Raw genomic sequence first — 15,636 nt, 5'->3', positions numbered from 1 at the left:
AGGATGCATGGTGCGGGGGAGGAGAGAAGAAATGAAGGGAAGATGGTTCCAGCCCCAGAAGTTGGGCAGCTGACCATCGCTTTGGAGAATGGAGGGGTTGCAGGGTGGGAGGAGGAGGTATTGGCGTGGATGGGGTGGCGGGGACTTGATCCCGGGCCACGACGCCCAGAAAACGCCTGGAAAACAAAAAGCAAACTGACGTTTGGAGTTTTGTGGTGGTGGACGGGTTCACCATCTCATTCGCTCGCTGTAGGCAGTGGCCGATCCCAAACTTGAACTTTCATTCCAGCTCGGCAGTTGGGTGCCCTTGGGCGACGAGGGTCTCTGCCGATGTATTGATACGGGGGCACGCTGTGATGATTGGAGAAGCGGTGGTGGTGTGGGCGACACGCACAACAGCTTGGGCCCCTTTTTTGTCTCATCGTCGAAGCCATTCGAGTCCCCTTCCCTTCCCTGCTGTTGTGATGTGATGGGGTGGTGGTGATGGTGTTGGAGTGGGAAGCGGGGTTGTGTGCTTGTCCGCCGGTGCGGCGGGTGGCCATCATGACCAGGACCACCACGAGAGAGGAGGAAAAAAGTATATAGTTTCCTGATAGTCGCTCTCACTTTTAGGTTTTGTCTCTTGGATCTTCAACGAGGAGAAGCGCCCCAGTTCCTACCTCGCTCATCTCATAGATGAGTGAGAAGAGCTGGGTGTCGTGGACCTCATAGTCTTTTTCTTCAGTATTGCGTTCTTTGCTACTCAAAAGCTTCTTTTGCCCCTACATTGCATTACAAACGCGGATCAATTTTCACGAAAAACAATCAAAAAGACATACCAAAAAAAAGGGTTGCAGTTTCGATTCGACTTTATTTGATTTGGGCCTCTATTTGGTCTTTTCTTCTTCTCTCTCATCTCATTCACAACTACCAAAAAAACGCACTGATAAAAACCCACGATAAAAAAAGTCTTTTTTTACTTTTTTACTTCCTCTTCCTCCTCTTCCATCCTTTCTGCTACACCAGCGGCGTTTTACAATCTATAAACCACCAAATGTTGGGCGTTTTACTTTCAACCTCCTCCGTCTGAGCGCGCGCCCAGCTCCTACCACAATCGCCGAATTCCTTTTCGAGAGGGTGCAGGGCAAAGCATGGCGCGCCAGACGACCTGAATACGGAAATCCCGAGAGTATTCAGCTTACTTGGCTGGCTGTTCTTTTACACGGTGAAATTTCTACAACTACAAAAAAAGTCTTTCATGCCTGTTTTTGCTCAAAGGCGAGCGTTGATTGGCAACACTTTTCTACGTCTGCGACTACGGAATGCGATTCTACGACAACAAAAACACTTTACAAAAACAAAGAAAAAAATTTAATGGGTTCATGGCGATTTCATGGAAATGGGGTTTAATTTTACATGTAATTTTATCAACATCTTTTTGGAGAGGAGGAGCTCGTTTGCACTGGTGTTTTGTCATGCACTGCAATATTCTCAGAATAACGGCCTCAATAAGATTGGATTCTGTTTTCGCCTCATCCTCCCATATGCACAGTGACTGCTCTGCACCAAGTAAAAACATCATTATTAATATACTAATATAGTCTATCATTTTTCAAAGTTGGCTAAGAATATTCAATCTAGTACTAGCGGTCATTACAAGTAATGTCAGGCTTATTATAGCGGCCGACAGCGTTCAGAGCGTTTTCTTCGTTTCTTCCTCCACATTAGTCATATCTCTCTCTCATCGCTTCTTTCAAAAAATAGGTCTAGATAAGGATAAAACTAGCCATAGCTGTAATCAGTATTCCTACTGCACCGCCGATTTCAAAGCGGCCTGCGGCCCGATTGGCAACCACGGCAGACGACGTGCTTTCGGGCGTAGCAGTCGCTGCGGTGACAGTGCCGATAGGAGAGGACGTCCTATCACTGCCAGTGGAAGGCGTAGCTTTGGAGTCGCTCGCAGTGGTGGAAGTGGTTTTGGAAGCGCTGCCAGTGTCGCTGCCAGTGGAACCAGAGGCGGCTGCACGGGTAGTCGAGCCAGAGGGTGTCGACCGAGACCCTCCACCTGTGCTGCCACTCTTTGTGCTGCTGTCCGTAGAAGAGCTGGATGCAGTTCCACTGATCGTCTTCACAGAACTGCCACCACTGCTGGTATTAGCCGTGACGCTGCTCTCGGCACTTGACATGGTCTTGGCAGAGGGCTCTGCATCCCCAGCCGCAGCGCTGGATTGCGAGACTGATGCCGACGCCGAAGTTGTCTGCGAGCTCGCGGTGCTAGGAGGAGGAGATTCAAAGCTACCGGAGCTCGCAGACACTTGGGTGCTCGTTTGCAGTGTTTGAGTCGACGTCTTCGGCTCTGGGCCGGCCGTGGTGACTCTGCCCGGCACGGCGTCAACAGACGACGACTGCGGCACTGAGCGACGGCCCTTGCAAAAATTGAGAAACTGCGCAAAGACCGGCCCGACATAGTCATCGAGGGCGTTGCTCAGTACACTGGCGTGCAGCTCGATGCAGTGCGTGCACAGGTCGAAGCCAATCCGAAACGGAGAGCCCGCGCGGCAGAGCTCGTCCGTCTTGCCGCCAGCCTCTGCCGTGACAAAGACGTTGTTGCACTCGTCGAAGCACTGCGACGGCGCGGTGGCACGCTTGACGGGAGACCGCAGACCCTGCTGCCCACCACCACGCCCATCCGGGCTCTCAAAGATGTCGTACGTGAGGCCGAACCTCGTGGGGTCGAGGTTGTAGTATCCAGGCGACGGCGGGTAGTAGCTCGTCTCGTTGTCCCGCCAGTGGGTGAGCGTGAAGGGTGGCGAGGGGAAGCAGTCGCTCGCGCAGCAGAGAAAGTCGTCGGACGGCGGGCCGGGCCACAGGTTGCAGCCGGCGGGCATGCGCGGCGCGCAGACGCTGCCGGGGGAGCAGCCGAATGTGAGGTTGGAGCTTGGATCGAGCGGCGCAAAGAAGCCGTTCGGAGAAGGGCACACTGAGATCCGGGTTGTGGCTGTCACGGTGGTGCCGGGCAGCACAACCGTAGAACCGGGCAGCACAATGGTCGATCCGGGCTGGGTGACGGTTGAGCCGGGCACGGAGACAGTCGAGCCGGGCAGCACAACAGTCGATCCGGACTGGGTGATGGTTGAGCCAGGAAGGGTGACTGTTGAGCCAGGCACGGTAAAAGTCAAGCCAGGTTGGGTAACGGTCGAACCAGGCCGAGTAACAGTCGAACCGGGCACTGTGATAGTGTCGTGGGTCACGACGGGGTAACTCGTGGTAATAGTCTTGATGATTGTTTCTGTGCTAGTAGCTGTGCTTGTCACAGTCACATCGTGCTCCGAGGTGACGGTGATGGGATAGAGAGATGTGCGCGTAATGATTGTTGTGTACGTTGTCGGCAGCCACACCGTGACGGACGGGTTGCGAGTCTGCGTCACAGTTTCGATATTTGTCATTGTGGTCGGCACAAGCGACACTGTAGGGACCAAGACTGTTTTTGTTGCTGTTGCGGTTATCCATTCCGTAGTTGGCACAATCGACGCGGTAGGGACCAAAACTGTCTTTGTTGCCGTGGTAGTTCGCCATTCTGTGGTCGTCACCGTGTCGCACTCCAGAGGTGCTTCGCTGATGGGATAGGTACGCTCCTTCAAAGCGGCGGACGATGCAGGCGGCTTCTTTGTGCAGCTGTCAAATGGTTAGCACGGGGTTTACAATGGGACAGGACATTGTTCTTACTTGATCTGTCTCGTGACGGTGACGGGGTAGGACTGTGAGACGACATGTTAGCAACAGCGTGAGCTCGATACTTCAGGCATGAAACTGACGGTGGTAAAGGTCGACACAGAGGTCTTGGTCACAAATTCCGTCTCATGCTGGATCTGAGTCGATACATCGTGCTGCGTGGCAGTCAAATAGACCTGTGAATATCGTTTAGTCAAGTACAATGTTTGCACGTTCAATTGATTCCGTACAGTCTGCGTTTTGGTAGAACTATCATCGGGTTAGTAAAAAGATATTGATGACTGCAGTATGCCTGCACTTACAAAAACGTTTCCTTGATGGTAGTCCGTAGAATCGTGTTTGTACAACACGTTGGGCACAGTGCCGCAAACTCCGCAGCCGGCTCCTGAACATTAAGCTGCCTAGGAATGAGCTCCATGTTGGCACACGCCATGCGCATGACCGAAGCCATTGCAAGCGCGAGGGACGTCTTCATAATGAATGGACTGCCTGCCGCAAACTGACGCTTGGCAAATGCGGTAATCACAGAAACCTGAAAGGAACAATAAATTGTAAAACAAAAAAATCAGTGGAAGATTATCCTTCTTTGTATTTTCTTGTGAAACAAAAGAGCTTCTGTGGTGTTGCGAACTTGGGATGAAGCCTCAGCCTGGTGGAAGCTTTGGCCTGGAAACGGCACGCTTCAATCGAAAGGAGTTTGCAACCTCCTTTTCGTATGCGAAGGATGTAAATAAGAATCTAAGAGAAGAAAAGCATTTGTAGTCTACGGGAGAAATTAACAGCCAGCCCATGAGATTACTTACCAGTGCGTACTGGGCATGCAGGTACTCGATTCGGCATGGACTGTGCGTGGCATGATTTGCGCCCGCAAACACGTTACACAGAGCATTAGCAGGTTGAGAATACCGCAATCTTCGTATTTGCAGCATGAATAAATTCCGGAAGCTCTGGTGCCTAAATGAAATAAGACATGTACGCCGAGGCTTACGCCACGGCCATCAACGGCCGCTGGGGGTGGACGTGTGGTATGTCCATCTTGCACAATTTCCCCGGATTTGAGAAATCGCCATACTTGGGTGTTCGATTTTGCGATATCGAAAAGCCATATTTTAAAGCTCCACAGCATAATAACTGAGCAGGTCACAAGGCCGCCGTGGTACCATGCCAACCCCAAGGTGAGCGGAGACGGGCGTCGGCACTGCGCAGGGCCGCTCACGCAGCTGGTCATTGGAAACTGCCGCAATCACAGTCAAACTCGCTATCACACTCGACCCCAATTTCTTTGGCAAACAAGAACAATGTCGCATGTCTCAGAGCCTCGAGGGGCGCAGTGCACGGATAGCAAACAACGGCCCTCGAGCGGCCCGCGCGGGTGGTCCTGATTGGCCGCTGTGGCTTGTCTAAACCCGACGGGCGCCTCTTCAACGGTGTCATTTCCAGTCCTGCAAGCCACCTGTTCGAGATTACGTAGCTCAAATTGGAAAAAGAAAAAAGAAACATGAAATTTGATGGGAACAAAGGTGCAGTGCGCCAAGTAGCTACTCGTCATGGTACTACGGACAGAATGTTTCAGTGTGGTGTTGAAGCTCAGGTGTGGGTGTTGAGACCCGTGTCGTGCGTCCAGACGTTGAAGTCTTTACGTCTTTGGTGTTGCGACCAACTCAGTCAGCGTAGACCTAGCGAACAATTACCTTGTGATGAAAACAATGCACAGCGAGAACGAGCTGGAGTTAGTAGTCGTCTCCACGACTGATAACTTCCTTGCACGATTCTCGAAGTAGAATGGTCTGAATGGGTTAGAAGCTTTGTCCCAGTAAAAAAAGCTTGGAGACGTACATGTTCAAATTGGGCAGAGTAAGACCCTGCAATGTCGACCAGCGGAGGGTACGCTTCCAGGATCCCATTTGCCACCAGGCAATTCAGCTGTGAGACGGTCAGCATGCTGTGATTCGAGTTTCCTGAGATTAGAGCTCACCCCGGCAACGTAGCGATCGACCCCGAGGCGGTCGAGGTATCGGCGTGCAAAGACAAGTGTGCCAAAGTTTTCTTTGATTGTCTTGAACACGCGATTGGCCGAGTTGAGGGGAAAGTTTACGCGCGACGGAGCGTCATCGCTCAAGCCGTATCCATAAATGCCACTCTGTATCAATTTTAGCCACCGAGAGCGGAGATGGATTTGAATCAAGAATGCGTACCTCTTCCCGAGTATAGCCACGGCCAGTTGAACCAAACGTCTCGATTGCAAAGATTTCACCCTCTTCCATCTTAGTCTCATCCGAGTGCTTAAGGAATGGAATTGTCTTTTCGCCATGAATGTGATAATGCTTGATATCATGTCCACAAAGATTTCGCACCGGTTTCACAGGGTAGACTTTGCCTCGAATCTCGACCTCGTAGCTCTCCATTGTCTCTTGAATGGCAGCGCTAATGTCACAGATGCGCACGTCTATTCCCGCAGTCTATGGACGCACATGTTAGCAGTGTAGTCACTGTTTTCCACTGCGCATTTTGGTTACCTTGATACCGGTATTAGTGGCGTCCTTGACGGCGGCCAGCAGATTGTCGTACGTCGGATTGAAAGCCATGGTAAAGGCGCTGTCGACAATCCAGCCGTTGATTTGCACGCCAAAATCGACCTTCATGACATCATCGTATTGCAGAACAGTGTCCTTGCGCCCAGGATTCGGCGTGTAATGAGCCACGCAGTTGTTCAGTGAGAGGCCCGTAGGGAAGCCCAATCCAGACCGAAGAGAAGAACCGGGTTCTAGGCCCTGGTTTCCCAAGAGTGCTCTGACACCATCTTCAATACCCACAGCAACCTCGGTCAGAGTTGAACCTGGTTTGGCCGTTTCCTGAACCCAGCGTCTGACCTGGCGATGAATCTCTGCAGACTTGCGGTAGTTGTTTAGAAACTCGCTGTCCTCTAAGTTGGGGCGCCCTGCCTGACGGAACTCCTCAGCCTTGGCTCGGACGGTCGTTTGGTGAGATGCATTGTAATCCATGAGCTGGCCCGGCTTGAATTCCCCAGACGGAAACAATTCGTCCAACGGAATCCGAGGCGGCGACGACTGCTTGGATGCCGCGGACTTCTTCTTCTTCTTGGGCCGCTTACGCTTTTTCTTGTTGTTCGTTTCAGAGCCAGTGGTCTGGGTTAGCGCGGTGGTGGCAGAGGCGGCTTGTGCCTCGTCATCGTCGTCATCGCCTTCATCACATCCATCACTTCCCATGCATCCATCGCCATCGCGAGCGATGTGGTTGCCTCGTGGTTCACCGCCGGCGGCGTTGGATCCGTTGAAAGGCGGGGCGTCTTGACGACATCAGTCAATGCTACGAAAAATACGCGGGCCGTAGCTGTTTACGAGTAGCTTAGCGTACCTTGCCTTCCAGGATCCTCATCTTCGATAGTCTTGGAGCCCATGCTTGCATAGCCAAAGGCGTGGCGTTTTGTTCAATCAATTTGAGGTTGTAGGATGGAAATTTTTGGCCCGGCCGAGTCCGCCCGGCACCAGGGATATGCTACACGTGACAATCTTCGGCGATACCCATTTCGGCACGATTCATTATAAGAAGAATAAGAAGTTCACAAATGAGAGTAGAAATATTTGCATGATGAGTGAACGGCTTATCACCCATTCTCTGCGCCGCATTGTCGCGAGTGTAGCTTTCTGCTGTTCGTCACAAAACATCCTCAGCCAGGTATGACGTTATTTTCGACCTGTGCCCTACATCCGCAGTCTACCGGATAGCTGCGACTGGGAGAAAGAAACGCCAATTCTTGAACCTCATTCTGCTTCTAGAAAATAGCCAAGACTAGCATTCCGCCGCTTAACGGTTCATTACTGGTTGTGGAAATTAGCGTCGTGACTCATACGCTGTCGGAGTTTCGTTTAGTTAATGTTAGTGGCAGTTGGCCGCGAACAAGACTGTAGCATAACTACTTAAGCTCTGACGCCAGCAACAACTTCAGGACTGCAACTCGGCGGACCTTGGCCGTTCAAACAAAAGAAATCGCCCGTCTTTGAAAAAAATGCCTCAGATCGGAAAGTTCCATATTCGCGATGCGGGCACATCACCAATTGATCTAGATGCCATCATGGGCTCTCTGGATGCATCGGTCCACCACCTTGCCAGCAATGGCAACGGCGAACAGTGGGGGCCAAAGCTGTTTTCGGAGAGGGATGGCTACCGCGAAGATGTGGGAGAGGATCTTAAAACATCCGAAAATTATCGCTTGACTGGGCAAGGCCAGGCGAAGAGGACTTTTATCGCAGAGGTAGAAGATGCGAACGCCGAGAATGGCCTACCACGTCGTGTGGACGAGAATGGGATTTCCTGGCTGCCAGTGGGCAACCTGGAGATTGCAGAAAACAACCTTGGCGATTACTTTACCGATATGGCGGAGTTGCGACCGTATTTGGAGGAAGCCAAATCCATCGAGGGCGGCTTCTTATGCATTGTCTTTGTCATGTCAGACGCTCGTGCCGGGGAGCGCGCAAAGGGCTCTGGAGCCGCTCAGGTTGAGTACGCAAAGCAATATGCTCGGGAGCGAGGGATGAAGGCGTTATATTTGGACTGTTGGGTGGGTGGGACGCTGGGGCTGGTCAAGTAAGTGGACGAGATTCTTGAGATACTCTGGCAGCACTAATCATTACAGCTATTACGAAAGTCTGGGATTCACACCCATTGGCGACTATTCTTTCGAGAGGCCAAGATCGAAGAGCAAGAGTACCTGGAACGGCCGAGTATTCAGGATGTCACTGTGAGTACAGCCGAAAGGACGCAAGCGAAGTGCTCAGGGTCGAGGTCGCATTTATATGGCATGAAAGTACAAGGCCAAAGGTTAGCAAGGCTATGTAACGCTTCAGGGTAGTGCTTCACAAAAAGCTTCTTTGTTAAGAGCCGTCGGAATTGGCATCGCTGCTTTTTATCCGGCCCCTCGGCTACTGCTCACTGGGCGAGCCGTGTGAGAGGCCGACAGCTCTGGCAACCAGGAACGAAATTCGACAGTGCGTTATGCCTAGCTGTGCTCTGACAACAGGAAAATTCTACCATTGGAGCAAATGATTTGTACCGTATTCCTATGCAGTTACCGGCTCGGCCGAGACAGCTAGCTTTCGGGAAGTAAGTTAGTGCCGTCCCGCTGCGTCCCGCGATCCCTCACTCCAGCGGGCAAACAAACAAGCGAGGACCTGTCCAATATACTTTCGCTTCTCAAATATCAAACTAGAATTTATCCTTGCCACCCCCGCCGGCAGCAATCAAGCTCAAGGGATTCTTGTCTGTGTGCGTGAATCCATTGGCGCTGCGGGCGCTGTGGCCTATGCATGTCTCAACAGCGCCCCAATGACCGTGGTTGTTTGTTTGACGCCACATTAAGCCCAGATTTGCCACGAAAGATAGACCTGCTGCGTTGGAACTTTGGAGTATGTACGCATGGGTCAAGCCATCTGCTGTCCAGGCAGGGCATCGAATGAGACATGCAGAGGACCACAGCACGATGTGTTTGCATTTCTTCCTTGTTGTAGTGTCGCCAGCCTTTGAACGCTCTCAGGCCACCGAATCCATCTAGCTTTCAATCATACTTATCGCGCAGATTCTTTGAATCATTTGCGTTTGCTCTCATTGGAGCTAGGAGATCTGGTACATCCACCAGAAACTGGCTCAGCTCATGACAGAAGTTACAAGTCGCTAGACACATCATCACGTCGAGTGTCAAAGCGAACCCTTCGCTTAATTAAAATGAGGTTGAAATTGTTGTCGGGTCTGATTCTGGCGTTTGGCTTTGCCGATGCGCAGTTTGGTGATTGGGCACAAGGTCAGGTCAATACAACCATCTGCATCTGGAACCAACCTCGAGGTATGACGAAACTACAATTGCACACAACATGTACAGCAAAACTTATTACAGTGCAAAATAGCGGCGATCGTGCGTGATACTATTTACATTGACGGCGGTTCTGTATGGTGGACTCCTGGTCTAGAGAACGGAACTCTTGGTCCAATTTCCAACCAAGGTGCGTTTCTATACTTGAACAAACGACAGGCCTGCTTGCTAACGTACTGCTTCAACGCGTCAACAGGAAACTTCCAGGGAATCATCTTGTCATATAACCTGGGCAAGCCATTCAACCGCGACACAGATGTGACGGGAATCCTGCTAGATGGGAGCCTGTCCAAGGCAAGAGGTGGTAAAGGCAACGCCAACGGTGACGGACCCGTCTACTACGATGGTGCGCTTCTCGCCAACGACGCACAGTTCTTCCTATATGGTGGGGCAGTCTTCCAAGACGACGATTTGTACGAAACGCCGCCGAGTTACGAGACGCTCGAGTACCAGGCGTATGCGTATGGCCCGGACAAGCCGTTGTGGAAGCCAAATTTCAGCAGCAGAAGATTGACAGACGGCGTAACGAGGTACATTGCCTATGGCGGTGCAGCTAGTGCGCCTTCAGAGAACAAGGCATGGTACTTTTCGGGACTATCCTCTCCCAGTCGAGGTCCCTTCTCCTGGAATCTCGCAGCCACTGCCGATACCAGAGCGTCTGTCCCCTCGAATACGCTCATCACGCTAGATATGGAGAGTCAGCTGTCCGAAAAGTGGACAAATTCGACTCTGCCTAGTAACATCAAGCCCAGGGCAAATCCAGAAGTCGTATGGGTTCCGGTCGGCGAACAGGGCATCCTAGTTGTGCTCGGCGGTGCAGTCTATCCTGAATGGGCCGGCGAAGCCCACATCTCACCGAACGAAACCCTCAGTGTAAGTGAGAACAATGATGTGCAATATTATATCGGAATCTGACAGATGAAAAGGCAAAAGAAAGTCCTGTATTTATGAGCACGATTGATATTTATGACGTTGCCAACAACACATGGTATCAGCAGCCCACCATAGGAGGCCCCGGCACAAGAACGCGGGGATGTGCTGTTGTCGCCCCTGCTGCGGATCGATCGAGCTTCAACATTTACTACTACGGCGGCTTTGACGGAGTCCATCTGACAGAAGAATTCAACGACGACGTCTGGGTCCTGTCGCTTCCATCATTCACGTGGACGAAGATTAGCGACGGCAAGCCAAGTCATGCCCGTGCTGGCCATAAATGCTTCCTGCCATACCCTGATCTGATGATGGTCGTCGGTGGCTACACGCCTCCCACGGGCACCACGCTGACTTGCCTGGAAAACGGGCCCATTGTTATCTTCAATATCACCAGTGGCGAGTGGATGGACTCGTACGATCCGAGCAAGTACGGCGCCTACGGCGTGCACGCAAGTGTGCAGGCAATGATTGGCGGGGACAGCACCGGAAATGCCACGGCAACAAAACCCGTGCGGTCAGGATGGGCGACACCAGCTCTCGGCGATGTGTTTGCCACATCGTACGACTTTGGCAAGATCAAGACCTACTGGCCGTATAAGTCGCCCGCTACAAACAAAACAGAGTCTCCTAGGCAGCCCTCGTCGCCTGACCAAAAGTCCAAAGGTGTACCCAGCTGGATAGCTCCTGTGCTGGGCGTTGTGCTAGGTCTCGTTTTGCTGACTGGAGGTGTTCTTATCTTTTGCATCTGGAGTCGCCGAGTAGCGAGTCGCAGAGGATCCGACGCACCCTCTTCGCACGAAGCCATGTCGGAGCGCATCTTCTACTGGGCCAAAGCAAACTCGCAACGAAAGTCGCCGACACTGACATCCTCTTGCGGAGATTCTGCGCTAGAGCGCTCTGCTACCCAGAAATCATCCAGCACAACTGCCGCTACTCCTTCTCCGACTAGTGATACTGGTGTCGTTGAAGCGTCTCCTCCCACATGTCACGAAATGGAAGACACCCAGATTGCCGAACTTGGTGGTACGTTGAGCATCAGTCCAATAAGACTCCGCCGCCCATGCTTCTAGCTATCGGCTAACTCTCTGTAGATACCTCCTCGCCAGTAGAGCTGCACGACACGGGCCTCACGACCGCAGCTGCGGTCCAGGTAAACGCTGGATTTGCACCCCTCTTGACCACATTTAGCTCGTTTGCCTCTCTCCGGTCGTTTGCGGACGACTGCCCGATTCCGGTGAGTAGCATTAGTGGCAGCGGCAGCGAGAGGACGCCGTCCACGACGCAGCACCCGTCGCGCTGGCCGCGGAAAATGTCAGTCATCTCTTCCGTGAGCTTTGAGAGCGGCAACGGAACGAACGCGCACTCGCCCAGCAGCATCGTGAGTCCGATCGGCCCAAGGACGCCGCCGCGGGGAGGACACGACGACAATCATGCCGACGGGGAGGTGGCAGCTGGGGCTAGTCCCCTGAAAAATGTCATGAGCAAGAGCAATATTCGACGAGGCTTAAATTGAATGTAAAGACCCTCCATCTTGATTCAAAACGCATTTTCTGCTTTTTTTCTATATACGATAACTTTTGCCTCTGTTTTACTCATTGTGCGAGGCCGAGTTTGAGCCCCAAGCTTCAAATCATCAGTTGTATATCCATACTCCAATGCACTTTATAGTGGTCTCTAAACTTCAGTGATTTCGTCTTCATTATCCGCCAGCTCTGTGATTCGCTTCTGGTCACGGTCCTCGCCTTCTTCGTCGCGCATAATGAGCTGCACCAGTCTGTCGCAGGCCTCCTGGACCTCCTCATCGTTTACCCGGCTGTGCGTCTCGCGGATGACAGGGTAGATGTTGACCTCACGAAGATAGTCCCGCCCGAGTCTTGTTGTTGTGAGCAGAAGCAGAGTCTCTAGATGTGTCTGAATGATTGTGTTGTCCGGGTCACGCTTCTTATCCGGCGGCAACAGCTGCAGGTCGGGAAGCATGTTCATGGTCTCGTCTACATCGTACTCTTCATTGCCAGTGATTGGGAGCATGATGTAAGGGAGAATGTCGATTCCTTGGGTGGACAGGAACGATGGGTGCGAGTCAAGGTCGAAAGCGACATTTTTTAGTGTACTGGCAACACCTTTGCGGCGAACGTCGGACTTGTGCTCGGTAAACACCTTGAGCTTTGTGATGGGGATGACCTTGTCGTAGGCCTGTTCGGTGACAAAGTACTTGCGAATGTCGTCGTGTTTGGATAAATCAGCCAAAACATACGCGAGATAGTCAAAGTCGCCTTCTGGGTTGTAAGAGCCATCCTGGCCCTTGACGAAGAGGTCCATAAGCTGGTTGAGGATGGAGTCGTCAGAGCCCAACTCCTTGGGAGGCTCTTGCTTCTTGTCTATGATGCGCTTGAGGCTATCTGATTTGGTCATGTTGGCCAATACCATGGTCAGTAAGTTGGCATTTTCTTCTTTGGGGCCCTGTGCCATCGCGTTAGCACAGTCCAACTGCCAGCTCTGAGACTAAATGCTGCCCTACCACAATAAATGAGAGAACCAGATCCAAAAACTTGTCATCGGTAGCTAGACATTCCAGAACATCTAGGTCGCCAGAGAGGTTTATCAAGGAGCTCAGTGCATGCTCTGCAACTTGCTGTGAGATGTGTGAGCAACGGCCGCCGTTAGCAAGGCCAAAAAAAAGGCACTTACAGGATGATCATTGAGGAGAACCTTGAGGTTCTTAATCGGTCTCATATCATCCACCTTGAAGATACTGGGGTCCGAGAGCGAATATGGAACCAGGTTCTCAGTGGCTAGCAGCCGAACCTGAGGGTTCTGGTTGGTGATGAAGCCCACGAGCTGCGACCAGGTTAGCATGCAGACTGTGCTGGGAGAGGAGGAGCATACTTCTTCGAGTTCGGTAGGCATTTTTGTGTAAATTTCAAAGAACAGATAGGAATACTATACACGGGCCTTTCGGCAGATTTGCATGAAATTGTTAGACAGCCGACGAGTGAGAGCTGCTGCCATGATAAATGTTTGGAGGGGCCGTTTTTTGATCTTTGGTGGGGCAGCGATGGTTTACAGCGAGCGGCGTAGTGACTTCTAGAAGGCCGAGTAGGGGAGGCAAAGATGTGTATTTTTCAGCACAAGAAAAAATGATTTACGCGGATAAAAAAGCGTTGATAACATATCCATAAATCGTCATATTCTTTCCAGGTTTTAGTAGCCCAAAAAAAAAAAATCGGCTGCGGCTGGCACACGACACCAGCCAACTCCCAAGGTACAATGAGCCCAAAGGCGGTCAACGCACAGTCGCCAAAATTGCTGGCACGCTAAACCGTAATCAGACAAGAGGGGTGGCAGAACTGCCCGCCAGACACAAAATTTTGACTTTGGCCGCAACTTTTGTCGCACCGCCCACCGAGCCCACCAAGACGTAAGTCGACGCAGAATATAATACACAGACACTCTTGCAGCGCATCGTCTCAAAAAAATGCCCAAAGCGACGACTCCTACCGCAAATCGCGGCTCCCGCCGTCACAACCCCCTCGAGGACGATCTTCTCGCCACGGGAATTCTCCGCAACAAGCCTAGCAAAAAGGGCTCCAAGAACGACAATGACGAGGACCAAGATGCGTTTGTCGACTCCAAGGCGTCCAAGAACATTCTCCGTATTGGTCGCGAGCTGGCCGAAGAAGACAATGCCGAGCGTGCAGGCGCTGTTGCGCCCCCCACCATTGACAACTTTGGCTACGACTCCCGTTTTGGTGATCTCGAGGACGAGGCCAAGGTGTACGGCGACGACGACGAAGCCTGGGGAGACGACGACGACGAGGTAGAGGAAATTGAAGTCGACCCCAATGATTTGGAAATGTACCGCAAGTTCATGCCCGACGAGGAAGACGACCTGCTCAAGCACGGCTGGGACCGTCAGCCCACTGGCGACGAACAGGACGAGGAGCCCACCAACCTGGCCGATCTCATCCTCCAAAAGATTGCTCAGCACGAAGCCCGACAGGAGCACGGCGAGGTCGCCCCTCCTCCCGACGACTATGAGATCCCTCCCAAGGTTGTCGAAGTATATACCAAGTAAGTTTTATGTAAACGGGAGGTAATGGATGCCTGCTAAATCAGCCGACCAGGATCGGTGAAATTCTCTCCCGCTACAAATCTGGTCCTCTTCCCAAGCCTTTCAAAATTCTTCCCACGATCCCTCACTGGGAAGATATTATCGACATCACCAAGCCCGAGAAATGGACGCCAAACGCTACTTACCAAGCGACTCGCATCTTCGTTTCGGCCAAGCCCCACGTCGTCCAACGGTTCCTGGAGATGGTCGTTCTCGAGAAGGTCCGCGAGGATATTTACGAAACGAAAAAGCTCAACGTCCATCTGTTCAACTCCCTCAAGAAGGGTCTATACAAACCATCGGCTTTTTTCAAAGGCTTCCTTTTCCCTCTTGTCGGTAGCGGAACCTGCACCATTCGCGAGGCACACATCATCTCTGCCGTCCTTGCGAGAGTTTCCATCCCGGTTCTCCACTCTGCCGCGGCCATCAAGGGACTCTGCGACATTGCCGCCCAAGAAGCCTCCCAGAACAACGAGGGTGGTGGCGCAACCAACTTGTTTCTCAAGACCCTTCTCGAGAAGAAGTATGCTCTGCCCTACCAGGCCATCGACGCACTTGTTTTCCACTTCCTCCGCTTCCGCAGCGTCGACCCCGCCTCGGTACAAGAGGATGAAGCCATGGCTGGCGTTACTGGCGACGTGCGTACCAAGCTGCCCGTCATCTGGCACCAGGGCCTTCTCGTATTCGCACAGCGATACAAGGGCGACATTACAGAGGACCAGCGCGAGGCCCTTTTGGATCTGCTCCTCACACATGGCCATTCAGCTATCGGTCCCGAAGTTAGACGAGAACTTCTCGCAGGTAGAGGTCGTGGCGTGCCGCTGGAGCAGCAGGGCGACATCCTCGACGGTGACGATACTATGTTGATTGATTAAATAACGTACATAACTAGCGCAGGAAAAGTCATGATTGCATGTTTTGCGGGGTGTTTTGGCGTCATATCTCTGGTTCGAAACTTTTGACAGACGTGTCATAGTCATACATACAGAATATATTC

General features: G+C 52.1%; 6 protein-coding genes across 6 annotated transcripts; 3 read left to right on the top strand and 3 right to left on the bottom strand.

The window, feature by feature from the left end:
- Positions 1–1,745: 1,745 nt before the first annotated feature.
- LMH87_010219 (uncharacterized protein) lies at positions 1,746–4,640 on the bottom strand (the record flags this gene model as incomplete). The annotated part of the gene is made up of 7 exons (XM_056197344.1): positions 1,746–3,654; positions 3,706–3,737; positions 3,795–3,887; positions 3,942–3,960; positions 4,014–4,196; positions 4,343–4,449; positions 4,515–4,640. 7 exons carry the CDS (start codon positions 4,638–4,640, stop codon positions 1,746–1,748), a joined length of 2,469 nt encoding a protein of 822 aa, XP_056054403.1.
- Positions 4,641–5,441: 801 nt separating this feature from the next.
- LMH87_010218 (uncharacterized protein) lies at positions 5,442–7,129 on the bottom strand (the record flags this gene model as incomplete). The annotated part of the gene is made up of 6 exons (XM_056197343.1): positions 5,442–5,498; positions 5,548–5,634; positions 5,687–5,851; positions 5,907–6,170; positions 6,228–7,018; positions 7,087–7,129. 6 exons carry the CDS (start codon positions 7,127–7,129, stop codon positions 5,442–5,444), a joined length of 1,407 nt encoding a protein of 468 aa, XP_056054402.1.
- Positions 7,130–7,738: 609 nt separating this feature from the next.
- On the top strand, positions 7,739–8,474 carry LMH87_010217 (uncharacterized protein; the record flags this gene model as incomplete). Its single annotated transcript, XM_056197342.1, has 2 exons — positions 7,739–8,316; positions 8,366–8,474. 2 exons carry the CDS (start codon positions 7,739–7,741, stop codon positions 8,472–8,474), a joined length of 687 nt encoding a protein of 228 aa, XP_056054401.1.
- A 976-nt stretch (positions 8,475–9,450) lies between these two features.
- On the top strand, positions 9,451–12,041 carry LMH87_010216 (uncharacterized protein; the record flags this gene model as incomplete). The annotated part of the gene is made up of 5 exons (XM_056197341.1): positions 9,451–9,568; positions 9,630–9,725; positions 9,792–10,468; positions 10,522–11,551; positions 11,620–12,041. 5 exons carry the CDS (start codon positions 9,451–9,453, stop codon positions 12,039–12,041), a joined length of 2,343 nt encoding a protein of 780 aa, XP_056054400.1.
- Positions 12,042–12,202: 161 nt separating this feature from the next.
- Positions 12,203–13,435, bottom strand: LMH87_010215 (uncharacterized protein; the record flags this gene model as incomplete). The annotated part of the gene is made up of 4 exons (XM_056197340.1): positions 12,203–12,988; positions 13,047–13,160; positions 13,217–13,366; positions 13,415–13,435. 4 exons carry the CDS (start codon positions 13,433–13,435, stop codon positions 12,203–12,205), a joined length of 1,071 nt encoding a protein of 356 aa, XP_056054399.1.
- A 568-nt stretch (positions 13,436–14,003) lies between these two features.
- On the top strand, positions 14,004–15,514 carry LMH87_010214 (uncharacterized protein; the record flags this gene model as incomplete). Its single annotated transcript, XM_056197339.1, has 2 exons — positions 14,004–14,599; positions 14,653–15,514. 2 exons carry the CDS (start codon positions 14,004–14,006, stop codon positions 15,512–15,514), a joined length of 1,458 nt encoding a protein of 485 aa, XP_056054398.1.
- Positions 15,515–15,636: the final 122 nt, after the last annotated feature.

Source organism: Akanthomyces muscarius, chromosome 5 (genome assembly GCF_028009165.1).
Source record: "Akanthomyces muscarius strain Ve6 chromosome 5, whole genome shotgun sequence".
NCBI lineage: Eukaryota > Fungi > Ascomycota > Sordariomycetes > Hypocreales > Cordycipitaceae > Akanthomyces > Akanthomyces muscarius.
Note: the sequence above shows the minus strand (reverse complement) of the source record. Positions and strands in the feature narration are given on the sequence as shown.